We start from the raw sequence: 23069 nt of genomic DNA on the forward strand, positions 1-23069 counted from the left end.
CAGATGGCGCCGTCAGAGCTCTTGGGAAAAAAACGCAGATCAGATCAGACGGGCTAGATGTAGATGCTGTTCCTACAAGAGGCATATGTCAAGGCCCCGCTATCCCAGGGATTGGGTGTGGGGCTGGGAGGGGACACAAGAGGATATCAGAAACCTCTGAACAGAAGCAAGCATAGAACCACATAGTTCTAACCATAGCATGTGCTGGCAAAAGGCACAGTGATTGGATAAGTCACAGAATATTTCACGGAGGAACACTCATATTTATCATCAATTTTGAGACCCTGTTAGAATTTTTTAAACCCTCAGTTCCCAGTCTCAGACCTATGACAGAGCCTCAGGTAAAACTGAGAAAGGGCCGGGCACAGTAGCTCACGCTTGTAATCCCAGCACTTTGGGAGGCCGAGGCAGGAGGATCTCTTGAGCTCAGGAGGTAGAGACTAACCTGGACAACATAGTGAAACCCGGGTCTCTACAAAAAATACCAAAAAATTAGCCAGGCATGGTGGCGCACACCTGTAGTCCCAGCCACCCGAGAGCCTGGGGTGGGAAAATGGACTGAGCCCCAGAGGTTGAGGCTACAGTGATCTGTAATCCTGCCACTGCACTGCAGCCTGGGTGACAGAACGAGACCCTGTCTGAAAAAAAAAATTTTTTTGAGAAAGGTGTTTAAATGTTATTTTTCTGCTTGGTTAACAGTGATGACCTTCATCATTCTGAACCATGGATAGTCTTCCTTGGGGAAGAGCAGGGCAGGCTTTTCCCAGGAGCAGAGCCTGCCTCTTTTGTGTGGTATTTTTTGGTACCTTCCCTTCCAGCTGATGTTCCCTGAAATAAAAGGAGCTGGCTGAGAGCAGTGGTTCTTGAGCCTCAGTGTGCATCGCAATCACCTGGGTATTCGTCTAGAAACTTCCCAAACCAGAATCCCTGGGAAAGGCCCACTGCTTGCTCCTTGGGCAATTCCGGTGCTCATCCAGGTCTGAGAAACACTGGCCTGAGGGGAGCCAGGTCAGGCATGTGCAGGGGTGGTTGGCAGCTGCTCAGATGTGCAAGGAGCTGCCCGACCAGAAATGCCTTCCTGACACCTCCTCACCAGCACCGATGTCTGCCCTTGTACTGGGCTATGCGTTATATTCCTTTAAACGCCTGACACATCAACCCTGTGGCCTGTTTTCACTTAGCTGAGAGCACAGCCATTGGGAAGAGGCTCTGAACCTGACAAGCTTTCATTTGGAGAGGAAGAGAAGGGTATGACAGCAGTGGGGAGGGCAAGCATCAGAGAGAGGAGCCCAGGGAGGAACAATGGGGACGTGGGGCACTGGGGTGTTCACATGAGGGCTGAAGCCCTTCTCTTTTTCCCTTTGCCAGGGCTGCAGATAGCGGCCCAAAAGCAGGCCTGGAGGAGAGTCTGAGTAGAAAGAAGTTAGAGGTGGTAATTATTCAGAGAGGGGTAAAACCTAAGATTTGGTGGTGGAGAGAAAGCAAAGAAACCCATTTTTGTATAGGAGGGAGACCTGTGCTATAAACACTGAAAGGCAGCCTGTTAGATGGCAGGGGAAACTAGAGAGGGCACATGAAATTGTCTTACATGGCACAGGGGGTCTGATCAGAAAGTGTCAGAAGTCCTGTCGAACGCAGTGGCTCAGGCCTATAATCCCAGCACTTTGGGAGGCCAAGGTGGGCAGATCACCTGAGGTCGGGAGTTCGAGACCAGCCTGACCAACATGGTGAAACCCCGTCTCTACTAAAAATACAAAATTAGCCAGGTGTGGTGGCACATGCATGTAATCCCAGCTACTCAGGAGGCTGACGCAGGAGAATCATTTGAACCCTGGAGGCAGAGGTTGCAATGAGCTGAGATTGTGCCACTGCACTTCAGCCTGGGTGACAGAGTGAGACTCCATCTCAAAAAAAAAAAAAAAAAAAAAGTGTTCAGGATCCCTGTTCTGAGGAAAGAAGGAGAAGGAAGAGAGGGAGGGAGGAATGGAGGGAGGGAAGAAGGAAGGAGAGAAAAGTAAAACAATCTTAATTTCTAATAAAATTTCTTAAATCTTGCATTTTATGCTTCTGTTGAGGTGGATAATTACGTGTCTATGTGTGTACATCCATAAACATAATCTTCAAAATGCGTCATCAAAATTCTGCTTTAGGCTTAGAATCAAGTTAGGACTCATATGAAAGATGAATGATTTGGATTTGGTCAGTGCCTTTGTAAGGAACGGTTCGGTAGACTGATAAGTCTGTGTGATTACAGAGGCTGCTGGTTTGCCTAGAAGAGTCCATTTATATTCACAACATTAAAGACATGAAGCTGTTGAAGACCCTCCTGGATATTCCTGCAAACCCAACAGGTGAGCTCCAAAAATGGAACAAATGTCCCTCAAATTTCATGTCCAGGTGCTTCTTTCCCAAGCTTTATTTTCCTCCAAATTGCAAACCTGAAGCAGTGTTTGCTTTTTGAGTCTGAGTGAGGTTTACCTTGAAGCTTTGTCTTAATGGTGGCAGATTCAAATTATGTCAGGCTATGTGTCCTGCAGGGGGGCTGTGTGCCCTTCATTGCAGTCCAAGAATAACAACACCCTTCGTCTGGGACCCATATCAGCAAATGTGTCAAGGCACGTAAGGTAGACATGTAAAAGATTTCAAGCATCTGATGTTGAAAAGTGTTTACCCCTAATTGTTTTTTGTGGTTCGTTCAGTACAGAGTAGGTGTGATAATTAGAAGCAGGTTTCAACTTGGCGTGTCTGCGTGGCCAGCAAAAAGACAATGTGAGCCATAAAGAATATGTTTTATTACATGACAAAGAAATGTCTACTTTGACGATATGCTAGGATATTAAACCTTACTGAATTCTCAGGATTTAACACTATTTAATATTTCTGGTGTATAAGAAGAGGAATGGTTTGGATTTGTTATATTGAAATAGCAGATGACATTATATGAATTCATCGAGCTAGGAGTAAACAAGAAAGAATTCTTTCGTTGTGTGGTAGGGTGAGGAGTCAGCACCCTGGAACAATTTGTACATTTAATGACTCCAGATTAATATTTGCAGATTATATTTCAGTTTGGTATCATTGAACAACTGCTTCTATTATATTTCAGTTTAGTATCATTGAACAACTGCTTCTATTTGCTGTTTCTGAGTTATTTGGCTTTCACTGAATTTCAAGATCTATCTGGGTGCCATCCAAGTCACCTGGACTTTTTGAACCTTGGTTCCCTTATGAATAATACCGATCTCCCAGGGTTGGCTGAGAATTAAACAAGGTAATGTTTGTGAAAGTGACCAGCACAAGAACTGCCATGCACGAAATACTTCCGATGCCTTCTCTTCATTCCAATTCTATAAATGGCCCTTGGCTGTTGATTTCAGTGCTTTCACATTTCAGCCATGGCAAAAGGATATTTTAAAAGAGCAAAGCCAGCTGGGTGTGGTGGCTCATGCCTATAATTGCAGCACATTGGGAGGCCGAGGCGGGTGGATCACCTGAGGTCAGGAGTTCAAGACCAGCCTGACCAACATGAAGAAACCCTGTCTCTACCAAAAAAAATACAAAAATTAGCTGGGCATGGTGGCAGGCGCCTGTAATCCCAGCTACTTGGGGGGCTGAGACAGGAAAAATACTTGAACCCAGGAGGCGGAGGCTTCAGTGAGCTGAGATCGCACCACTGCACTCCAGCCTGGGCAACAGATCAAGACTGTCTCAAAAAACAATGAATAAATTAAAAATAAATAAATAAATGAAAGAACAAAGCCACTGAGGCCATTAAGAGGAGTTCTCTGAGATAATGACTTTGAAGCATATTTTCTGAAAAGGAAGATGGTACATGAAGAAGCTGTGGGTGGTAAGTTTTTCCCTTAGAAATAGAGGCTGAAATCATCTGGACAAGTATCTATTGCAGACATTCTTTGTGCTTGGCACCATAGTAGGCACCATTAGGCAACCTCATACCAGGAGCCCAAAATCTAGTTGTCACGAGTTCCCTTCAACAGTCTGTCTAAGGTGGTCTGAGACAGGTGCGCCAGCAGCCTTTGGCAGGGGTGGAACTATGTTTAACTCTGGGGTGCGGACACAGTTGAAGGGAGCATGTGCTCTTCTGATGAGGAATGAGAGGCCCCTGAATCTGCACAGAGCTTGAGGCTGGCAGGGCCTGAGCTGGGCCTTCAGGGATTTGGGGAGGGACATCGGGCATGCAGAAAGCTAGAAGCTGCCAGTGGCTCTCAGTTTCTCTGAAGAGAGGGGAGTGGACAGTAAATGCCACTTAACTCCTCACACCTGTTGCGCACTTGACCCCCCAGAGGACAGGGTTGCTTCAGGACTGAGCACCCTCCCTTGCAAACAGATGTTTCTCCTTTTTTTTTTTTTTTTTTTTCTGAGACACAGTCTCACTCTGTTGCCCAGGCTGGAGTGAGGTGGTGCAATCTCAGCTCACTGCAACCTCCACCTCCCAGATTCAAGCGATTCTCATGCCTCAGCCTCCTGAGTAGCTGGGACTACAGGTGCCTACCACCACACCCAGCTAATTTTTTGTATTTTTAGTAGAGATAGGGTTTCACCATGTTGGCCAGGCTGGTCTTGAACTCCTGTCCTCAAGTGATCCGCCCGCCTTGGCCTCCCAAAGTGCTGGAATTACAGGCGTGAGCCAGCATACCCAGCCACCATTTACTCTTATTTTTTAGCAAATATAGTTGTTTTTCTGTAGTTCAGAAAACTAACTGGTTGCCTTACTTTCTGCAGCTTAAACAGAGAGAAAATAAGCTTTAAAAGTGCAGGGCTATTTGTGTTCCACGTTAGAGACAGTGTATATTGTTTGTAAAGGGAATCAGTTTTATCTCAAGAAAAATTAGAAGCAATGGCAGAGACTTCCTCTGTCTCAGATAAAAGAATGTCTTTTATGAAAGGATCCAGGGATAGGTGGAGTATTTCTTCTGAAAGACCAAGAGCAGGTTGACCAAACTGTGTCTCTTTAGACCTCTGATGTTCTTTGGAGATACAGCCCAAGGTGTTTTAAATGCTCACGTTTATAATTATCACCACAACTTCTCCTGAGCTCCCTTTCTACTGCAGTAAAATGGAGATGATCATTTTTAGCCCCCAGAGTTGCCACGGAGAGGTTACCTGAGGTCATGGCCTGGGTGGGCAAAGGTGGGTCCGCCCTGTCCATGCAGGCAGTCAGACTCACTCCCCAGCCCTCTCCATCCCGTAGGGCAGCCTTGCACAGGTCAGAGCTGTGCTTCAGTGACATGACCAGGTCCTCACTCAGGAACCTTCAGAGGACTCCACACTGCCAAAATCATGAATACACACTCCCCAGAGGCCAGGAGTCGCCTTATCTGTTCTCATCCTCTAGTTTATTTTCTGAACAAAGAAATAAGATGGAAACTCAGACTGTTGATTTTATAAATCCTTGCTAGGTACAGAAGGAAGACAGAATCACTTGTCTAATTGTCTTCAGCACACAAATTCTGAATGCATTTTGACTTCATAAACTACAAGTAAATTAGCTATCCAGAGTTCGCCTGTTGCCTCGCACTTGGTATCTAACGCAGCTGTAAATTTCCTTTTTCTGTCTGTTTGTGTCATGCCCATTCCTGTTGTGTCAGAGATTGCAGGCTGTTTCCTTTAAAGAGCTTGGCCAGACAGGGGCTTGAAGTTAATTTCCTGCTAGCACAGCAGTCTGCTCTGAGCAGTCAAGGGTGGAAATCTCCCCTGAAAGTCCTGCCAACTGCAGACTTCCCAGCGTGGAGGAGGTGGTCACAGAGCTGACCACCTTTTATGGGATATTGAGGGAGCGTTCTATACCACACAGCAATGCAGATCATTGAACAATTCATGGTTTCTTCCCCAGCAAGACCTCTTTCTTGCTTGAAAATGGTAATAAAAGTGGTATAAATGCTTCCCTTTTGTAGGAGCATAGGGCATTTGCTGTACAAAGAAGATTTCTTTCTATTTTTGAAAATCGGAAAGTGTAACCTGAGACATTAATCAACTCAGAGGGAACTGCGTTTTATAAATCACTGTTAACTTACCTAAAGTTTGACATGCAATACTTTAAATACCAAGGTGAGAATCATTTAGAATCATGGGACTTCCTTTTAATTCCACTGATGATGCCATTGGTTCTTGAGTTGAGAGCAGGCACTTCTTTTCCAGCTGTGGAAGAATTACAGCCAAACAATTACAGTGGAATTATAGCTGCCAGTGACTTATGAAAATATGTGTCAAATCTATAACACGTCCAAAAGCCCCATCAGAACCTCATTCCTAGGTAGAAAAAAGACTGGAAGAAAATATGCTCAGATGTTCAGAACAGTGAAAAGTCTCTGGGTTTTAGAATTGTGGGTGATTTTTTTTCTCCTTATATTTTCTAGGCTTTGCAAATGTTCTACACCATCACTTTTATATTATACAATAATATTTTTAAAACCCATATCCTTCCTTAAAAAGGCTTTGTGTGACACCTGTAACAGAAAGAGGAGACTGGCAGAATGGCATAGCCAAGCTAAGGAAAACTCTTCTTGCTTGCCTTGGGTGGTTCCCAGGATAGGAAGATACATTCATGTGGCTGGTTGGATTTTTCTGACACTTGCGCCATAGGGAAGTCACAGTAGGCTTTTCTGGGGAGTTTCATTAAGTCTGTAAGGGTAGGAAGGCAGGATTCCTTGTCTAAATTCAGATGGATTGGTAGAGGTGCGAGCCTGGAGGCAAAACTGTCAAATAAGTGGTATGTGTCAGAGTATGCCTGCCTTCACTCTTATCCTTTGTCCCTTTCTAGTTAGCATCTAGTGTCATCCAGTTCTGTAATAGGTATTACAGCAAGTTCAATGTTAGCTTAGAAAGTTTAAACCTTTCTTCCCTTCTGGGAATATTTATGTTTTAACATAAAACTCTGAAGCACAGCTGGAGGTATGCGTCCAAGGCTTCTGCTCCAAGACCGCTTAGCTCTCTCTGCCACAAAGACATGCCCAGTATTTTCAGGGGGAATAAGGAAGAAACGAAGGCTTGGCATCTTGGAGTGTTAAATCTGGAAAGACCTCTGTATCATGGTAGCCTTCATTTCACAGACAGGAAACAGGCCTGAAAGAGCCGCAAATAACTCGGCCAGAGTTTCACAGTACATAGCAGACCTCAGTCTTGAACTCATGTCCTCAGCATGTCTCTAACCAGATAAATATTCCTGAAACATGCCTTCAAATAAAATTTGAAAGTGTTTTTTGAGATACAATTCACATCCTATACAATTCACCCATTTAAAATGCATGGTTCAATAGCTTTTGGTATATTCACGGAATTGTGTAACCATCACCACAATTAATTTTAGAGCATTTTCATTGCCCCAGAAAGAAACCTTGTACCTCTTAGCCATCACTCCCTATGCCCCCAGCCATAGGCAACCCCTAATCTACTTTCTGTCTCTATTAGATTATGGATTTCTCTATTCTGGACATTTTATATCAGGAGACTCATACAACATCGGTTCCTTTGTGACTGACTTCTTTCACGTAGCCTAATGTTTCCAAGGTTCATCTGGGTTGTAGCATGTATCAATACTTTATTTTTCTTGCTGGATAATATTCTATTATAAAAATATATCACATTTTCTTTATCCATTTATCAGTTGATAACATTTGGGTTATTTCCACTTTTTGACTTATGAATAATGCTGCCATGAACATTCATACACAAGTTTTTGTGTGGACATATGTTATAATTTCTCTTGGGTATGTAGGAGTGGAATTTCTAGGTCATATGAGAACTTTATGTTTAGCTTTTGAAGAACTGCTAAGCGTTCCAGAGCACTGCCCCATTTTACATTCCCACCAGCGGTGCATAAGATCCCAGTTTCTCCATATCCTCACCAACATTCATCTGTCTTTTTGACTACAGTCATCCTAGTGGTTGTACAGTGGTATCTCATCATGTTTTTAACACAGCCTTTTAAAAAACATATGTGCTAGGCCAGACGCGATGGCTCACACCTGTAATCCCAGCACTTTGGGAGGCCAAGGCAGATGGATCACCTGAGGTCAGGAGTTCGAGACAGCCTGGCCAACATGGTGAAACGCTGTCTCTACTAAAAATACTAAAATTAGCTGGGCATGGTGGCACATGCTGTAATCCCAGCTACTCGGCAGGCTGAGACAGGAGAATCGCTTGAACCAAAGAGGCAGAGGTTGCAGTGAGCCGAGATTGCACCACTGCACTGCAGCTTGGGCAACAGAGTAAGACTCCATCTCAAAAAACAAAGCAAAACATATGTGCTGAGAAACCTTCAGCAGTTACACACTGCATTTTTAAGGCCTTAACTCTTTAGTTTGGCACTCTAGTCCTTGTAAGATTTCCACAGTCTTCACATCTTTTCTGCCAGCTGCCTCTATGGGAACCCAGCACACAAGACAACCAGATCTCCTGACTGCCTTCCCTCCCCAGTTTCACAAGACTAGAATCCCTTCTGCCTGCCTAGCTGTTCCTGAAATTTCATTTGGATAGCAAAGAACTCAGAAAGGATGAGGAATTGGGGTTTCCAGAGCAAAACTGGAAATGGACAAATGGCCTCTTCTAAGGCTCGGGCCGGGAATGACCTTGTATCGCCAAAGGGGTGACAGGGCTGCCAGAACACGCAGTTAAAGGTTCCGGGGCTCGGCCACTTCCTCCCATAGCTATGCATGGCAAGTGATAAGAGGACAGCCCTGCTGTAGACTCAGCAAAGCCAGAGCAGGAAATGAGACCTAGGTTCCAACTCTAAATGTTTACTTTATTTTTCCTTTGCTCCCCTTCCTCAGCAGATTAGTTAAGGTATGTTTCAGCCTGACCTAAAGTTTTTCTTATACTTTTAGAAGAAACCCACTTAATATACTAACTTGTAATAGACACCAGTCACCTTTTTTTTTTTTTTTTTTTTTTAGAAAGATGTCTCTCTTGCGTGATCTTAAAGTTTCTGGTAACACTTTGGTTTCTATGGAATTGCTGGAATTCACTGCTGTCATGTGCACCTCTATTCATCTAAACCATTGTTTTGAAAATCCTTTACTTAAATGCTCCCTCCTTGAATCCCCTTATAAATAAAAACAGCTTATGTTGGTTCAGTGGTTTGATGGGCTATTTACTGTTCCGGAATATTGTTAAAGAATCTTAAATCCAAAATGTCCTCTTTATTTAGTTTGTCTCAATGTCTAGGCACACCATCTTGACTGCAGACGCAGACCTCAAATAAACTCCCATCTCGGGAGATGCCCATTTCCCTTATCAAGGCAGGACATTTGGCTCAGAAATTGCTCAGTTTCTTTCTTTCTTTTCTTTCTTTTTTTTTTTTTTTTTTGAGACAGAGCTTCACTCTGTCACACAGGCTGGAGTGCAGCAGCACTGTCTTCTCTCACTGCAACCTCCACCTCCAGGTTTAAGCAATCCTCCTGCCTCAGCCTCCCAAGTAGCTGGGACTACAGGCACATGCCATCACGCCTGGCTAATTTTTGTATTTTTAATAGAGACAGGGTTTCACTATGTTGGGCAGCCTGGTCTGGAACTCCTGACCTCAGGTGATCCACCTGCCTTGGCCTCCCAGAGTGCTGGGATTACAGGCGTGAGCCACCGTATCTGGCCTGAAATTTCTCAGTTTCTAAATAGGTTCTTGGCGGCTCCTCTTCTCCAACTTGAAATTACTGGCCAACAGTATATAATCGTCTGCAGAAAGACCAATATATACTGACCTTTCACAATAGGAAGATTTATTTCAGTTTTGAGGAAATCTCTTGTAACCCTAGAGGATAATGGAATTGGAAGAGAAGTAGATACTGTTTCAAAGTCCTGGGGTAAAATGTAATAATGAGCTCTATATATATATATATATATTTTTGTGTGTGTGTGACGGAGTCTCACTCTGTAGCCCAGGCTGGAGTGCAGTGGCACGATCTCCACTCACTGCAACCATTGCCTCCCAGGTTCAAGCGATTCTCCTGCCTCAGCCTCCCAAGTAGCTGGGACTATAGGCATGCACCACCATGCCCAGCTAGTTTTTGTATTTTTAGTAGAGGTGGGGTTTCACCATGCTGGCCAGGCTTGTCTGGAACTCCTGACCTCAAGTGATCCTCCTGCCTCAAAGTGCTGGAATTACAGGCGTGAACCACTGTGCCCGGTGAGTCTCATTGTTTCACTGTAGCAAGGACACAGCCAGTGTTAAATCAGGAGGTCTTCTCCTGTGAAGTTGCTTTATTGGAACCCTTAATCAGAAGAATCATCAGCGGAAAGCAGTTGTCTACAAAGCCATTCCTCCCCTTGCCAGTAGGTGGCACTGTAGCTGTACTGTTTTCAGATGCCCTCTCCAGCCGTGCAATCTCTTCCTTGGCCCCAGGCTTCTCATGTCCTGTTTCTTCTTTGCCAGGTCTATGTGCTCTCTCTATCAACCATTCCAATTCTTACTTGGCCTATCCTGGAAGCCTGACTTCAGGGGAGATTGTGCTTTATGATGGAAACTCCCTGGTAAGTTGATGGTGACCTGGCTGAGCCAACCCACCTGCCTTGGCTGTGTGGTCACGGAAGGAGATAGATAAGGACGCCCTGCCATAGGGGGCTGGAGGCGGTGGGAGTAAGCAATACTGCGGTAGTTGTTCAAGAGAAGGTGATACTATTTCCCCTCGGGCTTGCTGTCAGTCAACATCACCATAAGCCAGCTGGCCAGGCCAAGTCAGACATCTGCAGGATAATGAAAACCACTTGCCAGCAGGGGGCCAGATGTCTGCCTGAATGTGTCACCCTGTCCCCTGCCACAGCCTGAGACAGTGTGCAGGTGTTTCATATTCCCTGCCCTCTGGTCTCTGAGGCATCCCTGAGCGGGACAGGATTGCTGTGGGAAGTTCCCTAAAGATGTGTGCAGGGCGCACCTGCGACGGCATCACACTGCATCGGGCGCTCAGTTCATGGCCAGCTTCCCGAGGGCAGGAAAAGGGATGGAAATGGAGTGGCCCTTGAAGCCAAATCTTGATTCACTAGAAAATGACACACAGCTTACATGCAGATGGCCTGGGGGACAGAGGAAGAGACAGGGAGCTGGACAAAGGAGGGAGAAAGGAGAAAAGAGGAAGGGGAGGGAGGTGAAATCCATCTTCCCTCTTCCGCAGCATCAGTATCCATTTTTCCTTTTCACCAACAGAAAACGGTCTGCACTATTGCTGCCCATGAGGGGACGCTAGCTGCCATCACCTTTAATGCCTCAGGCTCCAAACTAGCAAGTGCGTCTGAAAAAGTGAGTCCACTCCCACCAACGCCTCTGTCTGGGGTTCGCTGGATGGCTCCTGCCATGCCCAGGGACGGGATGGAACGAGCCTGGTGACATGAAGACTGACTGGTCTCTGGGCCCACTCAGAATTTGTTTCAGAGGGAGAATTTCTGGCCTCTGCATGTGTGGTATATTCATGCATTTGTTAATTCAATAGGCCAGGGGCCTGCACTATGCAAGATACAAGACACTTTGCATGAAAACTCGTGGTCTTATGAAGAAATGTACATGCACGTCAGCCGTAGAGACAGACAGATGCTTCACCTTATAAACACAGTACAGTGCAAACCAAATGCTTTACTTTGCTATTTAGAGAAATTGATATCTTCTGCCTGGAATAATCAGAGAAAGTGATCCAATTTAATTTTTTTTTTTTTTTTTTTTTTTTTTTTTTTTTTTTTTTTTTTGAGACGGAGTCTCGCTCTGTCGCCCAGGCTGGAATGCAATGGCACAATCTTGGCTCACTGCAACCTCCACCTCCAAGGTTTAAGTGATTCTCCTGCCTCAGCCTCCCAAGTAGGCACATGCTGCCACACCTGGCTAATTTTTTGTATTTTAGGAGAGACAGGGTTTCACTGTGTTGCCCAGGCCGGTCTTGAATTCCTGAGCTCAGGCAGTCCACCCGCCTTGGCCTCCCAAAGTGCTAGGATTACAGGCGTGAGCCACCATGCCTGGCCTCAAATTGAAATTCTAAGAAACCAGAGCAGTTGGGTGAACACACACACACAACGCACACACACACACACACACACGTACAGCCTTGGGCACAGGTGGAAAGGAAAAGGTAGACAGAGGGTGTTTAAAACATTTTCCAAGAATTGTTGATATGGCACATAAATATAAATGCCTCTATGCTCAACACGGTGTGCTTTCTCCTCAGAGACAGATGCTCAAAACCAATAAAACAAACTCCTCTCTAAAGGGACATCTCTGTGTGAAGCCATTAATGGTTATGAAATGTCCACCTGCTTTCTTTTCCAGGGCACAGTCATCCGGGTGTTCTCTGTCCCTGATGGGCAAAAGCTCTATGAGTTCCGGAGAGGGATGAAAAGGTCTGTGTTCAATGTCAAACCCATTTTAAAGTCCCCGCAGAAGTCCTGCAGGGGCCGCTGGCAGCTGTCTAGGGAAAGGACAGAGAGTGGTTCTGTGCCCTCTACTCACCTGGAGGAAGTGTAACTACTCTCCCAGGTAATTGACTCCCAGGCTTTACTTAGGGCTCAGCAAAACTGAAAGCCGAGATGGCTGTTTTAACACAGTTCAGCCATGAGAGTCCGTTTTTGATGTGTGTGTGGGCGGCCGGTACAGGAGAAATGAGAGAGCCAGGGAGTCACAATCCAAAAATAATTTCTGATTTCCTTCCATGGAAATAAAGGACGACGTAAAGTGTGACTGTTTGGGATCTTATCGGATGTGGTTTGCAGCCAGATCAGTGCACAGAGCAACTGGAAGATTCCAAGATGCCAGGAAGCCACAGTTCCTCCCTTCTGCTGACAGAGGCAGGGCTATACCTTGTTTCTTCACACATAAATAAGACTATGGGCCAGGCGCGGTGGTTCACGCCTGTAATCCCAGCACTCTGAGAGGCTGAGGCAGGTGGATCACCTGAGGACCAGCCTGGCCAACATGGTGAAACCCCATCTCTACTAAAAATACAAAAATTAGCTGGGCGTGGTGGTGTGTGTCTGTAATCCCAGCTACTTGGGAGGCTGAGGCAGGAGAATCGCTTGAACCCAGGAGGTAGAGGTTGCAGTGAGTTGAGATCAAGTCACCGTACTCCAGCCTGGGCAACAGAGTGAGAGACTCTGTCTCAAAAAAAAAAAAAAAAAAAAAAGACTATGACCCTTTGTGAATCTTTCCGACATTAATTTCTAAATATGAGCACCACAATGTTTAAGGGATCTGGGGCTACCTAGGCTCTTCAGGATACATCTGATTTTCTTATAAAGCTGATCTCTGAGTTATAAGGCCATAACTCTCATTTCTCTTGCTCACTGACCCATGTGTTGCTGTGTTTGTAGGTATGTGACAATCAGCTCTCTAGTGTTCAGTATGGACTCACAATTCCTCTGCGCCTCCAGTAACACCGAGACGGTGCACATCTTCAAGCTGGAACAAGTCACCAACAGGCAAGTACTGCACGGAGCACCAAATGCTCATTAAATGAAAGGAGTCAGGCCCAGGCTCTTCTACTGGCATGAATGATCTCTTTTCTTTCTGAACCCCCGATCTTGGCTTTACTTGGGACTTCCCCTAAGTGATGGAGTGTGTGTTAGCAAAACTTTGGGGGCATGGTGCACAAAAGCAAAAAACTGGGAGCCACCCACATGAGTTCACCTGCCAGCTCTGCCTCTTAGGAGCCAGGAGATCCTGGGAAGATAATTTAGATCTGTGTCTTTCAGTTTCCTCATCTGCAAAACAAACATAACAGTAGTATTAAATGAGTCTGCAGATCTAAAGTGTTTAGTATCGTGCCTGGCACATAGTAAGCACTAAGAAGTGTTAGCTGATGTAGCTGTAAATATAGCAATATATTTATTTATCATTGCTGCCAGCACCACCACTGAGTGCTTGGGAAGCACCTGCAATTTCTCAGGGCTTAAGAAGCTGGCTGAAAAGTGAAAGAAAAGCCTAAAAAGTGGATAAAATCTCCAGGGGAAGAGTAAAAAGAACTTCAGGGCAGACAATGAGCTTTGGGTTACACCTGTGCAGAATGGGGGTTGGAAAGTTCTGGAAAGATGGAGGAGTGAGAAGGGAGCAGCCCCCAGTGTTTCATACACCACAGCAGGGACAAGGATTCTAGAGAAAGAGTGCTTTGAAAACGTTACCCCAACCTGCAGGGAAAGGTAGCATCAGGACAGAAAGCCTACTGTATCTGGGGAATTGGTTGCTGGTACCCTTGGATGGAGTTTCAGAAGAGGAAGGTGTAGAGGCGGGGCACCATATCACACTGATACATGCTAACATATACGTAACAGAGGCCAGGCCCCTTATCGCATTGATACATGCTAACACATATGTAATAGAGGCCGGGCACCTTATCACACTGATACACACACATACGTGACAGAGGCTAAGCACCATATCACATGGATACATGCTAACACACACGTAACAGAGGCCAGGCACCTTATCACGCAGCTACATGATAACACATACACGACAGAGGCCAGGCACCTTATCAATGCTGATACATGCTAACACATGCATGACGGAGACCGGGCCCTGTATCACACTGATACATGCTAACACATACGTGACAGAGGCGGGCACCAGTGCCCACTAGCGCAATGGAGGCAGCAGTGGAGTGAGGGCTGGCCATGTACAGAAGCGTGTGTTAGAGTGTGGCCAATGGTATGTGTCTTCGTTTCCCATTGCCGCAGCAACAAATAACCACAACTTAAGGGCTTCAAACAGCCACATTTATTTATTTACTTATTTCTTTATTTTGAGATGGAGTCTTGCTCTGTTGCCCAGACTGGAGTGCAGTGGCGCCAGCTCACTGCAACCTCCGCCTCCAAGGTTCAAGCAATTCTCTGCCTCAGCCTCTCGAGTAGCTGGGATTACAGGCACCTGCCACCACGCCCAGCTAATTTTTGTATTTTTAGTAGAGGTAGAGTTTCACAATGTTGGCCAGGCTGGTCTCGAACTCCTGACCTCATGATCCACCCGCCTCAGCCTGGGTGCTGGGACTACAGGCAAACAGCCACATTTATGATCTCATAGTTCTGCAGGCAGAAGCCCAGAATGGCAGGACTGCGTCTTCTTCGCAGCATGACACAAGGCTGAAAGGGAATTGTCAAGATTTTTCTGACTTGCCCTTCTGCCATCTTTTTCTGCCACCAGTTGGAGAAAGCTCTGTTTTTAAAGGCACGTGTGATTAGAGCAAGCCCACGCTGCCTGAGGTCACGTGAGCCATGTCACATATCACAGCCATGGGACTGATGTCTCCTCATCTCTACAATCCTTGTCTCCCCTCACCCCCGGTGGTGTATGAAACACTGGGGGCTGCTCACTTCTCGCTCCTCCATCTTTCCAGAACTTTCCAACCCCCAATCTGCACAGGTGTAACCTAAAGCTCATTGTTTGCCCTGAGGTTCTTTCTACTCTTTCCCTGGAGATTTTATCCACTTTTTAGGCTTTTCTTTCACTTTTCAGACAGCTTCTTAAGCCCTGATCTTTTTTGGAGCCTTAATTCATCATCTGTTGTCGTGGGTTTGAGCACTGGAGGGCGGCTGAGCTGTTAAGATGCCGTTCAACCCCAAGGTTCCATGAGTGAGTGATCCCAATTGCTGCTGCAGCCCCACCTCCACTGGGGATTATTATCAGAGATTCATTGCCCACTCCAGGCTCTCCCGTTTCTGTCTGTGAGCACAGGTGACCAGGAGCAGAACCTCCAAGGTGTTCTGGGTTCTCCGCTCAACCTGTCCATGAGTGTTCACATGTCCCTGGTGGTTATGGCTCACATGTGCCTCCTCTCAGCCTGTCCACGGGGTGTTCATATGTCCCTGGCAGTTACGGCTCACACGTGCCTCTTCAGCCCTGCTTCACTGGCCAGGGCCTTTAGCTGTGTCTTTAGCACCTCGTGCTGGTCCAGCCGTTACTCTTACATTTGGTCTGACTTTCCAGTCTCTTTCAACCAATACCAATCCATCCTATATCATCTTGCTGATTAACCTTCTGAAAATGTCCCTTTGAACATGACACCTCCTCCTCAGACACATTTATTCCCCTTTGACCTTGGGAATGAAGTCCCAGCTCCTCCCCGTCCCCCTGAGTCAGACCTGCTGCAAAGCCCAGCAGCCACCACCCCCAGAACCTCCTCATTTCCTCCAGCCGCAGAGACACCATCCCATAAAACAGCACGTGCCACATGCCAGGCTCCATGCTCAGCCCCCAGCATCCTTAGTTCTCCCAGCAACCCTGTCGGGAAGGTCGTGATGATGATTCCTGTTTCCCAGATGAGGAAATCTGGACACGGAAACGTTAAGGAACCTCATCCGCCTCTCCCCTCCTCTGTGGTCCTGGACTAGCTCCTGCCTGGACCATCTGTGCAGCACCTCATATTAACTGCTCACGTTGTTTTTCTTTGTATACACCTGTGCTCTCTCAACCTGGAATGCAGGGTCTGGATCGTACCCCTCTTTGTAAACCCCAGCCCGGAGCACAGGGCTGTGGGACAGTCCATACAGGGATGTCTCAGGATGCTTCAGATCACAGAATCCTAGCGGTGCACTTAGCATAGTCACTTTCAGATGAGAACATGAAGGCCCGGAGAGGTTTGTCCAAAGACCCCCTAGCCCATTGGTAGCATAGTAAAGAATACCTCCCGGAGCTCGGAGCTGCAGGGTGAGCTTCCCACCAGGACCCAATCCAACAGACAAACAGCCTCTCAGCAGTTGCCTGCTCCTGGGAACTCACATGGCAGCTCTGGTCCTCAATGTGCCACCCTCTGTGTGGGGGCTGTCTCTCACCAACAGAACAGTCACCCCCTTTGTCTGGCAGAGGCCTTGGGATGAAGTTCCATGACCGCAGGCGACATTCCAGGTCCCTTTGCATGATCTCCGTCACTACGCATGCTGGGTACCTGGGTGACTCCAGGGTTATCTACAATCAAACATCACCCAAAGTGTCTTGCCCGGAGGTTTGCTACCCACTCAGTCTGGCTCAGGGGGCCTTCACGTTGAGATCTGTCTGTTCTTCCATGAGCCTGGCACAGTCCCGAGCTTATCTAATGGTACCTGGGTATCGAGTCCATCTCACTCTCTACCCTAACTCTCTTCTGGAAATCTAGGAATCAGACTAGTCATCAGATAAGCCTTCTTTAATAGGGGAAAGCAGTAGCATTGGGAACCTTTTAACAGCTTTACAATGGCTCTTCTGAAGAACAAACAAGCCCCCGATGCTCTTATTGCCAGAATAATACGTCCTGGATTGTTCTCAGTGGGCAGAACATTATGCTAAGGCACAGTCTCTCCCTGCTGTGGGGAGTGTGGCTAATGATGCTTGGGTGTGGAGATTCCTGGGTGCATGTGGGGCCTGCAGCCCGGTCCCATCATTGCCTGTGCATTACTCCCTAGTCGACCAGAAGAGCCTTCGACCTGGAGTGGCTACATGGGAAAGATGTTCATGGCTGCTACCAACTACCTCCCCACCCAGGTGTCAGACATGATGCATCAGGACAGGGCTTTTGCCACCGCACGCTTGAACTTCTCCGGACAGAGGAACATCTGTACCCTCTCAACGTACGTACGATGCCACCCACTCTAAACAAGATCACACTTTCATCAATTTGTTTTTCCAAAGCACAAAAATCCCCAAACCTGAAAAGAAAAAAAGAAAACTTGCCCCAGGCTGGGCACGGTGGCTCACATCTGTAATCCCAGCACTTTGGGAGGCCAAGGCAGGCGGATCACCTGAGGTCAGGAGTTTGAGACCAGCCTGGCCAGCGTGGTGAAATCCCATCTCTACTAAGAATACAAAAATTAGCCAGGTGTGGTGGTGCACGCCTGTAGTCCCAGCTATTCGGGAGGCTGAGGCAGGAAAATCACTTGAACCCAGGAGGCAGAGGTTGCAGTGAGCTGAGATCGTGCCACTGCACTCCAGTCTGGGTGACAGAGTAAGACTCCGTCTCAAAAAAAGAAAAAGAAAACTTGCCTCAAAGGAAGGGTGAGCAGAATCAAACCCCTGCTTTTCCTATCTGACTTCAATACGGATTCTCAGGGGGCAGCTAGAAGTTGGCATGGGAATTTTAGCCTTCTGGTTATAACAACACTGTCTTAAAAACAATTCTTATTTTTATGTAATTATGTAAAAAGCCTCCAGGTCTGTTTTCTAGGTTCAGACTCCTATGGGGCTGACAGATGTTTTAAGAAGTTTAAAGGAGTTTATTCGAAAGTTGAACATTTTTAAAATTTCACAAAACTAACCAGCAAAGACAGTAAGCCAATCCTCCATTTACCCCCTTTCTGTCTTGGTTAAGGGCAGAGACACATGTCAGAGGGAGACTGCGTCCCATGTAGGGAGCTAATGTGTTCGCTAGCTATTGCTTTTCGCAGGGTCGCAGCATCTACACTCACTTGCCTCATCCACACTATTACGTTCAAAGACAAGAAATAATCCTGAAAGGAGATCCCAAGGCCAGAATGCAAAGGAATAGCCAGAAGCCCAGACCAGATCAGTGGGCTAAGGGTTTGTCAAAGGCAGAATCTGGTGACAGCTAGGGTGAGGGGGGCTTTGTCATTGGAAGCGAATCCATCACCCATCTTCGTTGTCATCACGGTTTATGTTTTCCTTGGCCCTTAGGATCCAGAAATTGCCACGGCTGCTAGTTGCATCATCCAATGGACACCTTTATATCTACAATTTGGATCCTCAGGATGGAGGAGAGTGTGTCTTAATCAAAACCCACAGGTGAAGAGACTGCTTTTCAAAAGACAGCCTTTCGAGAGCTGGTTGTGTAGAGTTGTCCCTTCGCCAAGAACAACGACAAGCTTCAGTGCCCTTGCTTTGATTTGTTCTTCACTGGCAGTCTCAGTGGCAAACCTCTAGTGGGCAAGCGCTCTGCACTGGGCTCTGTGTCAGGCGCCCTCAGCATGTGGTAATCATCTGGAAAAGTGCCAGGATTAATAACACACAAGATGGTCTCCCCTTCGGCCCGAGCTCCTAACATAGCCCTGAGCTCACAGTGGGTGTTCAAAAATATTCCCTGCCACCAGGCATGGTGGCTCACACCTGTAATCCCAGCACTTTCGGAGGCCGAAGCGGGCGGATGGCTTGAGTCCAGGAGTTCAAGACCAGCCTGGGCAACATGGTGAAACCCCATCTGTACCAAAAACAAATACAAAAGTTAGCCAGGTGTGGTGGCACACACCTGTAGTCCTAGCTACTGGGGAGGCTGAGGTGGGAGAATCACCTGAGCCTGGAGAGGTTGAGGCTGCAGTGAGCCATGATCACACCACTGCACTCCAGCCTGGGCAACAGAGGAGTGAGACCCTGTCTCAAAAAAAAAAAAAAAAAAAAAAAAAAAAACCTGTTCCCTGCATGGAATTGAAAAGTGCTCTACCGGGCACGTTGACTCACGCCTGTAATCCCAATACTTTGGGAGGCCAAGGAGGGCGGATGGCTTGAGCTCAGGAGTTTGAGACCAGCCTGAGAAACATGGTGAAGCCCCATCCTTACAAAAAGAAAAAATATAAAAATTAGCCAGGCATGGTGGCACATGCCTTGTAGTCCCAGCTAGTCGGGAGGCAGAGGTGGGAGGATCACCTGAGCCCAGGAAGGTCAAGACTGCGGTAAGCCGTGATCGCACCACTGCACTGCAGCCTGGGCAACAGAGTGAGACCCTGTCTGAAAAAAGAAAAGAAAACAAAAGAAAAGCACTCATGCCTTCTGTGAACGGGCACAGACTGAGTTCTCCTGCTGTGGCCAGGGCACCAGAGCTGCCACTGCCCCCCACCGATGGCCGCTCTCCTTGCTAGCATGTCCTCACCTGTGTGTACTGGGAAGAGCAGAGGACTAATCTTTGTTTAGCCAATATAAGAGAAAGGGGCCATTTTGATGGTGTGCGACTGCCCCTGGCAGTTTCAGGTCACTTCAGCTCATCCTGGCCCAGCAGCATGTGGCTAGGTCTACGATTTAAACCCACAGAGTTGGCGGGTGGATCACCTGAGGTTGGGAGTTCGAGACCAGCCTGGCCAACATAGTGAAACCCCGTCTCTACTAAAAATACAAAAATTAGCCAGGCGCTGTGGTGGGTGCCTATAGTCCCAGCTACTCGGGAGGCTGAGGCAGGAGAATCACTTGAACCCGGGAGGCGGAGGTTGCAGTGAGCCGAGATTGTGCCACTGCACTCCAGCCTGGGCAATAGAGCAAGACCCTGTCTCAAAAATAAATAACTAACCCACAGAGCTGAGCACAGGCTTCCTCGTGCTTTTCCTTTGGAAGGTGTTCTAGATATATGATGATTTCTTTTTCCTTTCACCCCCTCTTGATTGTCACAAGTAGCTTGCTTGGCTTAGGAACAACAGAAGAGAATAAAGAAAATGACCTCAGACCTTCCTTACCTCAGTCTTATGCAGCAACCGTAGCCAGACCAAGTGCATCTTCAGCCTCCACGGTGCCAGGTGGGTGGACACGAGGCCAACAGGGGAGCATCTCTAACAGTGACCTCCATCCCCTTCTCCCTCCACCCTCCCTCCTCTTCTCCCTCCGCCCTCCTTCCTCTTCCCCCTTCACTGTTACCTGGGGGTGGAGTGCCCTCCCTCCTCTTCTCCCTCTGCCCTCCCTCCCTTTCTCCCTCTGCCCTCCCTCCCCTTCTCCCTTCACCCTCCCTCCCCTTCCCCCTTCACTGTTACCTGGGGGTGGAGCACTGTCCTTGAATTTTTTATTTCCTCACAGGTGAGGCCATGGTAATAGCCTTTAAACCTGGGACCCTCAACCTGGCAGGGCATCGCATGATACGGTCTTTTTCCTAACAAGTGGTGTTAACCCTTTGCCTCTTCAAAAATTCCAATGGCTCACGCCTGTAATCCCAGCACTTTGGGAGGCTGAGGCGAGCGGATCACTGGAGGCCAGGGGTTTGAGACCAGCCTAGCCAACACGGTGAAACCCCATCTCTACTTTAAAAATACAAAAATTAGCTGGGCATGTTGGCACACACTTGCAATCCCAGCTACTCGGGAGGCTGAGGCAGGAGAATTGCTTGAACCAGAGAGGCGGAGGTTGCAGTGAGCTGAGATCATACCACTGCACTCCAGCCTGGGTGACAGAGTGAGACTCTGTTTCAAAAAATAAAAACTAAACTAAAATTTCCAAAGAGCCTGTAGTCCCAGCCACTCAGGAAGTTAAATTGAGGCAGAAGGATCCCTTAAGCTCAGGAGTTCGAGACCAGCCTGGGCAACATAGTGAGACCCTACCTCAACAAGGAAAAATTCAAAGAGGTAGGATGCTTCAGGCATCTGAAGTGGAAAGGCAGGTCAGGCTTAAAGATGGCAGATGGTGAGGATTATGACTTGTCCTAGGCACAGTCCCTCCAGGGGGAAGACAGCCCCTTTGCTCCTTTGCCCTTTATTTGAGCCCCACCCGCCAGGTCATGGCATAAAAGCAGATCCCCAGGGCTTGTTTCATGTCTCTTTCTTGGTTTCCAGGTTATTCCGAGGACGGCGGGGCGCTGCGAGGAGAAGTTATTCCTGAACATGAGTTTGCGACGGGACCAGTGTGTCTTGATGATGAGAATGAGTTTCCTCCTGTGAGCATTAGGAATCCGTAACTGGGCAGCTCAGTCTGTGTGCTTAGAAGGAAACCTTCGCCTCATACGAGAGGCGGAGTCCCTTTCCCTGTTTTCTAGTCTATAACAACTAATCCTCTGCTCTAGTATTTGGAAAGCCATAGGATATTTGTGGTACTGTGTGCTTCGAATCCTACAGAGTAGGCTTGAGGTGTCGAGCTAAACCCTGATGGCATTAGAGTCACCGAATACTAATCCAGGGAGTCTTGGTGGCCTCCCTCCAGCCAGAGGCCTGGGATCCCTTACTTTGCTTCTGTAGCACTGACTCTGCTGCCTGGAAGGTAGGAACACGTGCCTTGCGTAAAACTTATTTTCCTGAGGCTCCCATGGATGCTTTTGCAGAATGCTGCCTTCCTTGTGCTGGAGGGAATGGTTTCGGAGGGCTGGGCTGTGTGTTCAGGACTCTGAGCTGAGTTGCTGCACTCTGCGGACCAGCTTGACCCTCACTTACCTGCAGCTCTGGCCGGCAGACCTGCACCTCCCCGGCAGTTGCAGACAATCATTAAGAAACAACTGGCCGGGTGCGGTGGCTCACACCTGTAATCCCAGCACTTTGGGAGGCCGAGGCCGGAGGACTGCTTGAGCCCGGGAGTTAGAGACCAGCCTGGGCAACACGGCAAAACCCCATCTCCACCAAAAAAAAAAAGAAAAAAGAAAAAATTAGCCGGGTGTGGTGGCATGTGCCTGTAGTCCCAGCTATTCGGGACGCTGAGATGGGAGGATCACCTGAGCCTGGGAGGTCGAGGCTGCACTGAGCTATGATTGTGCCACTGCACTGCAGCCTGGGTGAAAGAGTGAGACTCTATCTCAAATAGAAAAGAAAAGCAATTGTGTGCTCTGTGGAGGGCAGGAGGTGCAGGGCAGGAGCTTGCCCGAGCACCTTCAGCTGGGCTTCCCAGCAACCTGCTCAGGCTGTTCCCACAGCTAGGGCCCTCAGGGCTGGCTGAGTGCTGGGCGTGGCTTCTTCCACCACCTGCAACTGAAGACAAGATTCTCTCCTGAGAGCCTGCCAGGGCTTCCTTAACTTCTGATTCTTCAAGCTCCCATCTGGAGTAACATACAGACCGCTCTTGTGAGCTTCAGTCAAAACATCCCAGATAGTCAACCTGAAATCATTTCGAGATGGAAGTACTGATCTGTTTTGTTTTGTTTTTGAGACGGAGTCTTGCTCTGTCACCCAGGCTGGAGTGCAGTGGTGTGATCTCAGATCGCTGCAACCTCTGCCTCCTGGGTTCAAGCAATTGTCCTGCCTCAGCCTCCTGAGTAGCTGGGACTACAGGCGTGCACCACCATGCCCAACTAATATTTTGTATTTTTAGTAGAGACGGGGTTTCACCATGTTGGTCACGCTGGTCTCAAACTCCTGACCTCAAGTGATCCACCCGTCTCGGCCTCCCAAAGTGCTGGGATTACAGGCGTGAACCACCACTCCCGGCCGGAAGTAGTGTTTGGGCCATGACTTGGAGCATCAACTCCTAGAGCCAGAGAGGAGCCGCCACTTGGGCA

General features: G+C 47.6%; 2 protein-coding genes across 4 annotated transcripts in view; one reads left to right on the forward strand and one right to left on the reverse strand.

Annotated features, from left to right (window-relative positions):
- Positions 1 to 23069, forward strand: part of WIPI1 (WD repeat domain, phosphoinositide interacting 1) — a 37260-nt gene that overhangs the window by 10952 nt on the left and 3239 nt on the right. The window contains exons 4-12 of the mRNA XM_055243911.2: positions 2255 to 2351; positions 10385 to 10482; positions 11153 to 11245; positions 12260 to 12330; positions 13297 to 13404; positions 17356 to 17520; positions 18581 to 18688; positions 20282 to 20400; positions 21424 to 21524. Of these exons, the coding sequence (XP_055099886.1) occupies positions 2255 to 2351; positions 10385 to 10482; positions 11153 to 11245; positions 12260 to 12330; positions 13297 to 13404; positions 17356 to 17520; positions 18581 to 18688; positions 20282 to 20400; positions 21424 to 21524 (960 nt within the window). The remainder of the gene's footprint in view (positions 1 to 2254; positions 2352 to 10384; positions 10483 to 11152; positions 11246 to 12259; positions 12331 to 13296; positions 13405 to 17355; positions 17521 to 18580; positions 18689 to 20281; positions 20401 to 21423; positions 21525 to 23069) is intronic.
- ARSG (arylsulfatase G) overlaps positions 5997 to 23069 on the reverse strand; it is a 176380-nt gene continuing 159307 nt past the window's right edge. For 2 of the 3 annotated variants that reach the window (XM_055243908.2, XM_063617509.1), the window contains one exon: positions 5997 to 6159. In XM_055243908.2, coding sequence (XP_055099883.1) covers positions 6077 to 6159 — 83 coding nt within the window. In that variant the 3' untranslated portion in view covers positions 5997 to 6076. Of the gene's footprint in view, positions 6160 to 17084; positions 19101 to 23069 lie in introns of those variants that run through there. The other variant, XM_063617505.1, reaches the window with a different exon arrangement.

The sequence above is a fragment of the Symphalangus syndactylus genome, chromosome 14 (assembly GCF_028878055.3).
Source record: "Symphalangus syndactylus isolate Jambi chromosome 14, NHGRI_mSymSyn1-v2.1_pri, whole genome shotgun sequence".
Lineage (NCBI taxonomy): Eukaryota > Metazoa > Chordata > Mammalia > Primates > Hylobatidae > Symphalangus > Symphalangus syndactylus.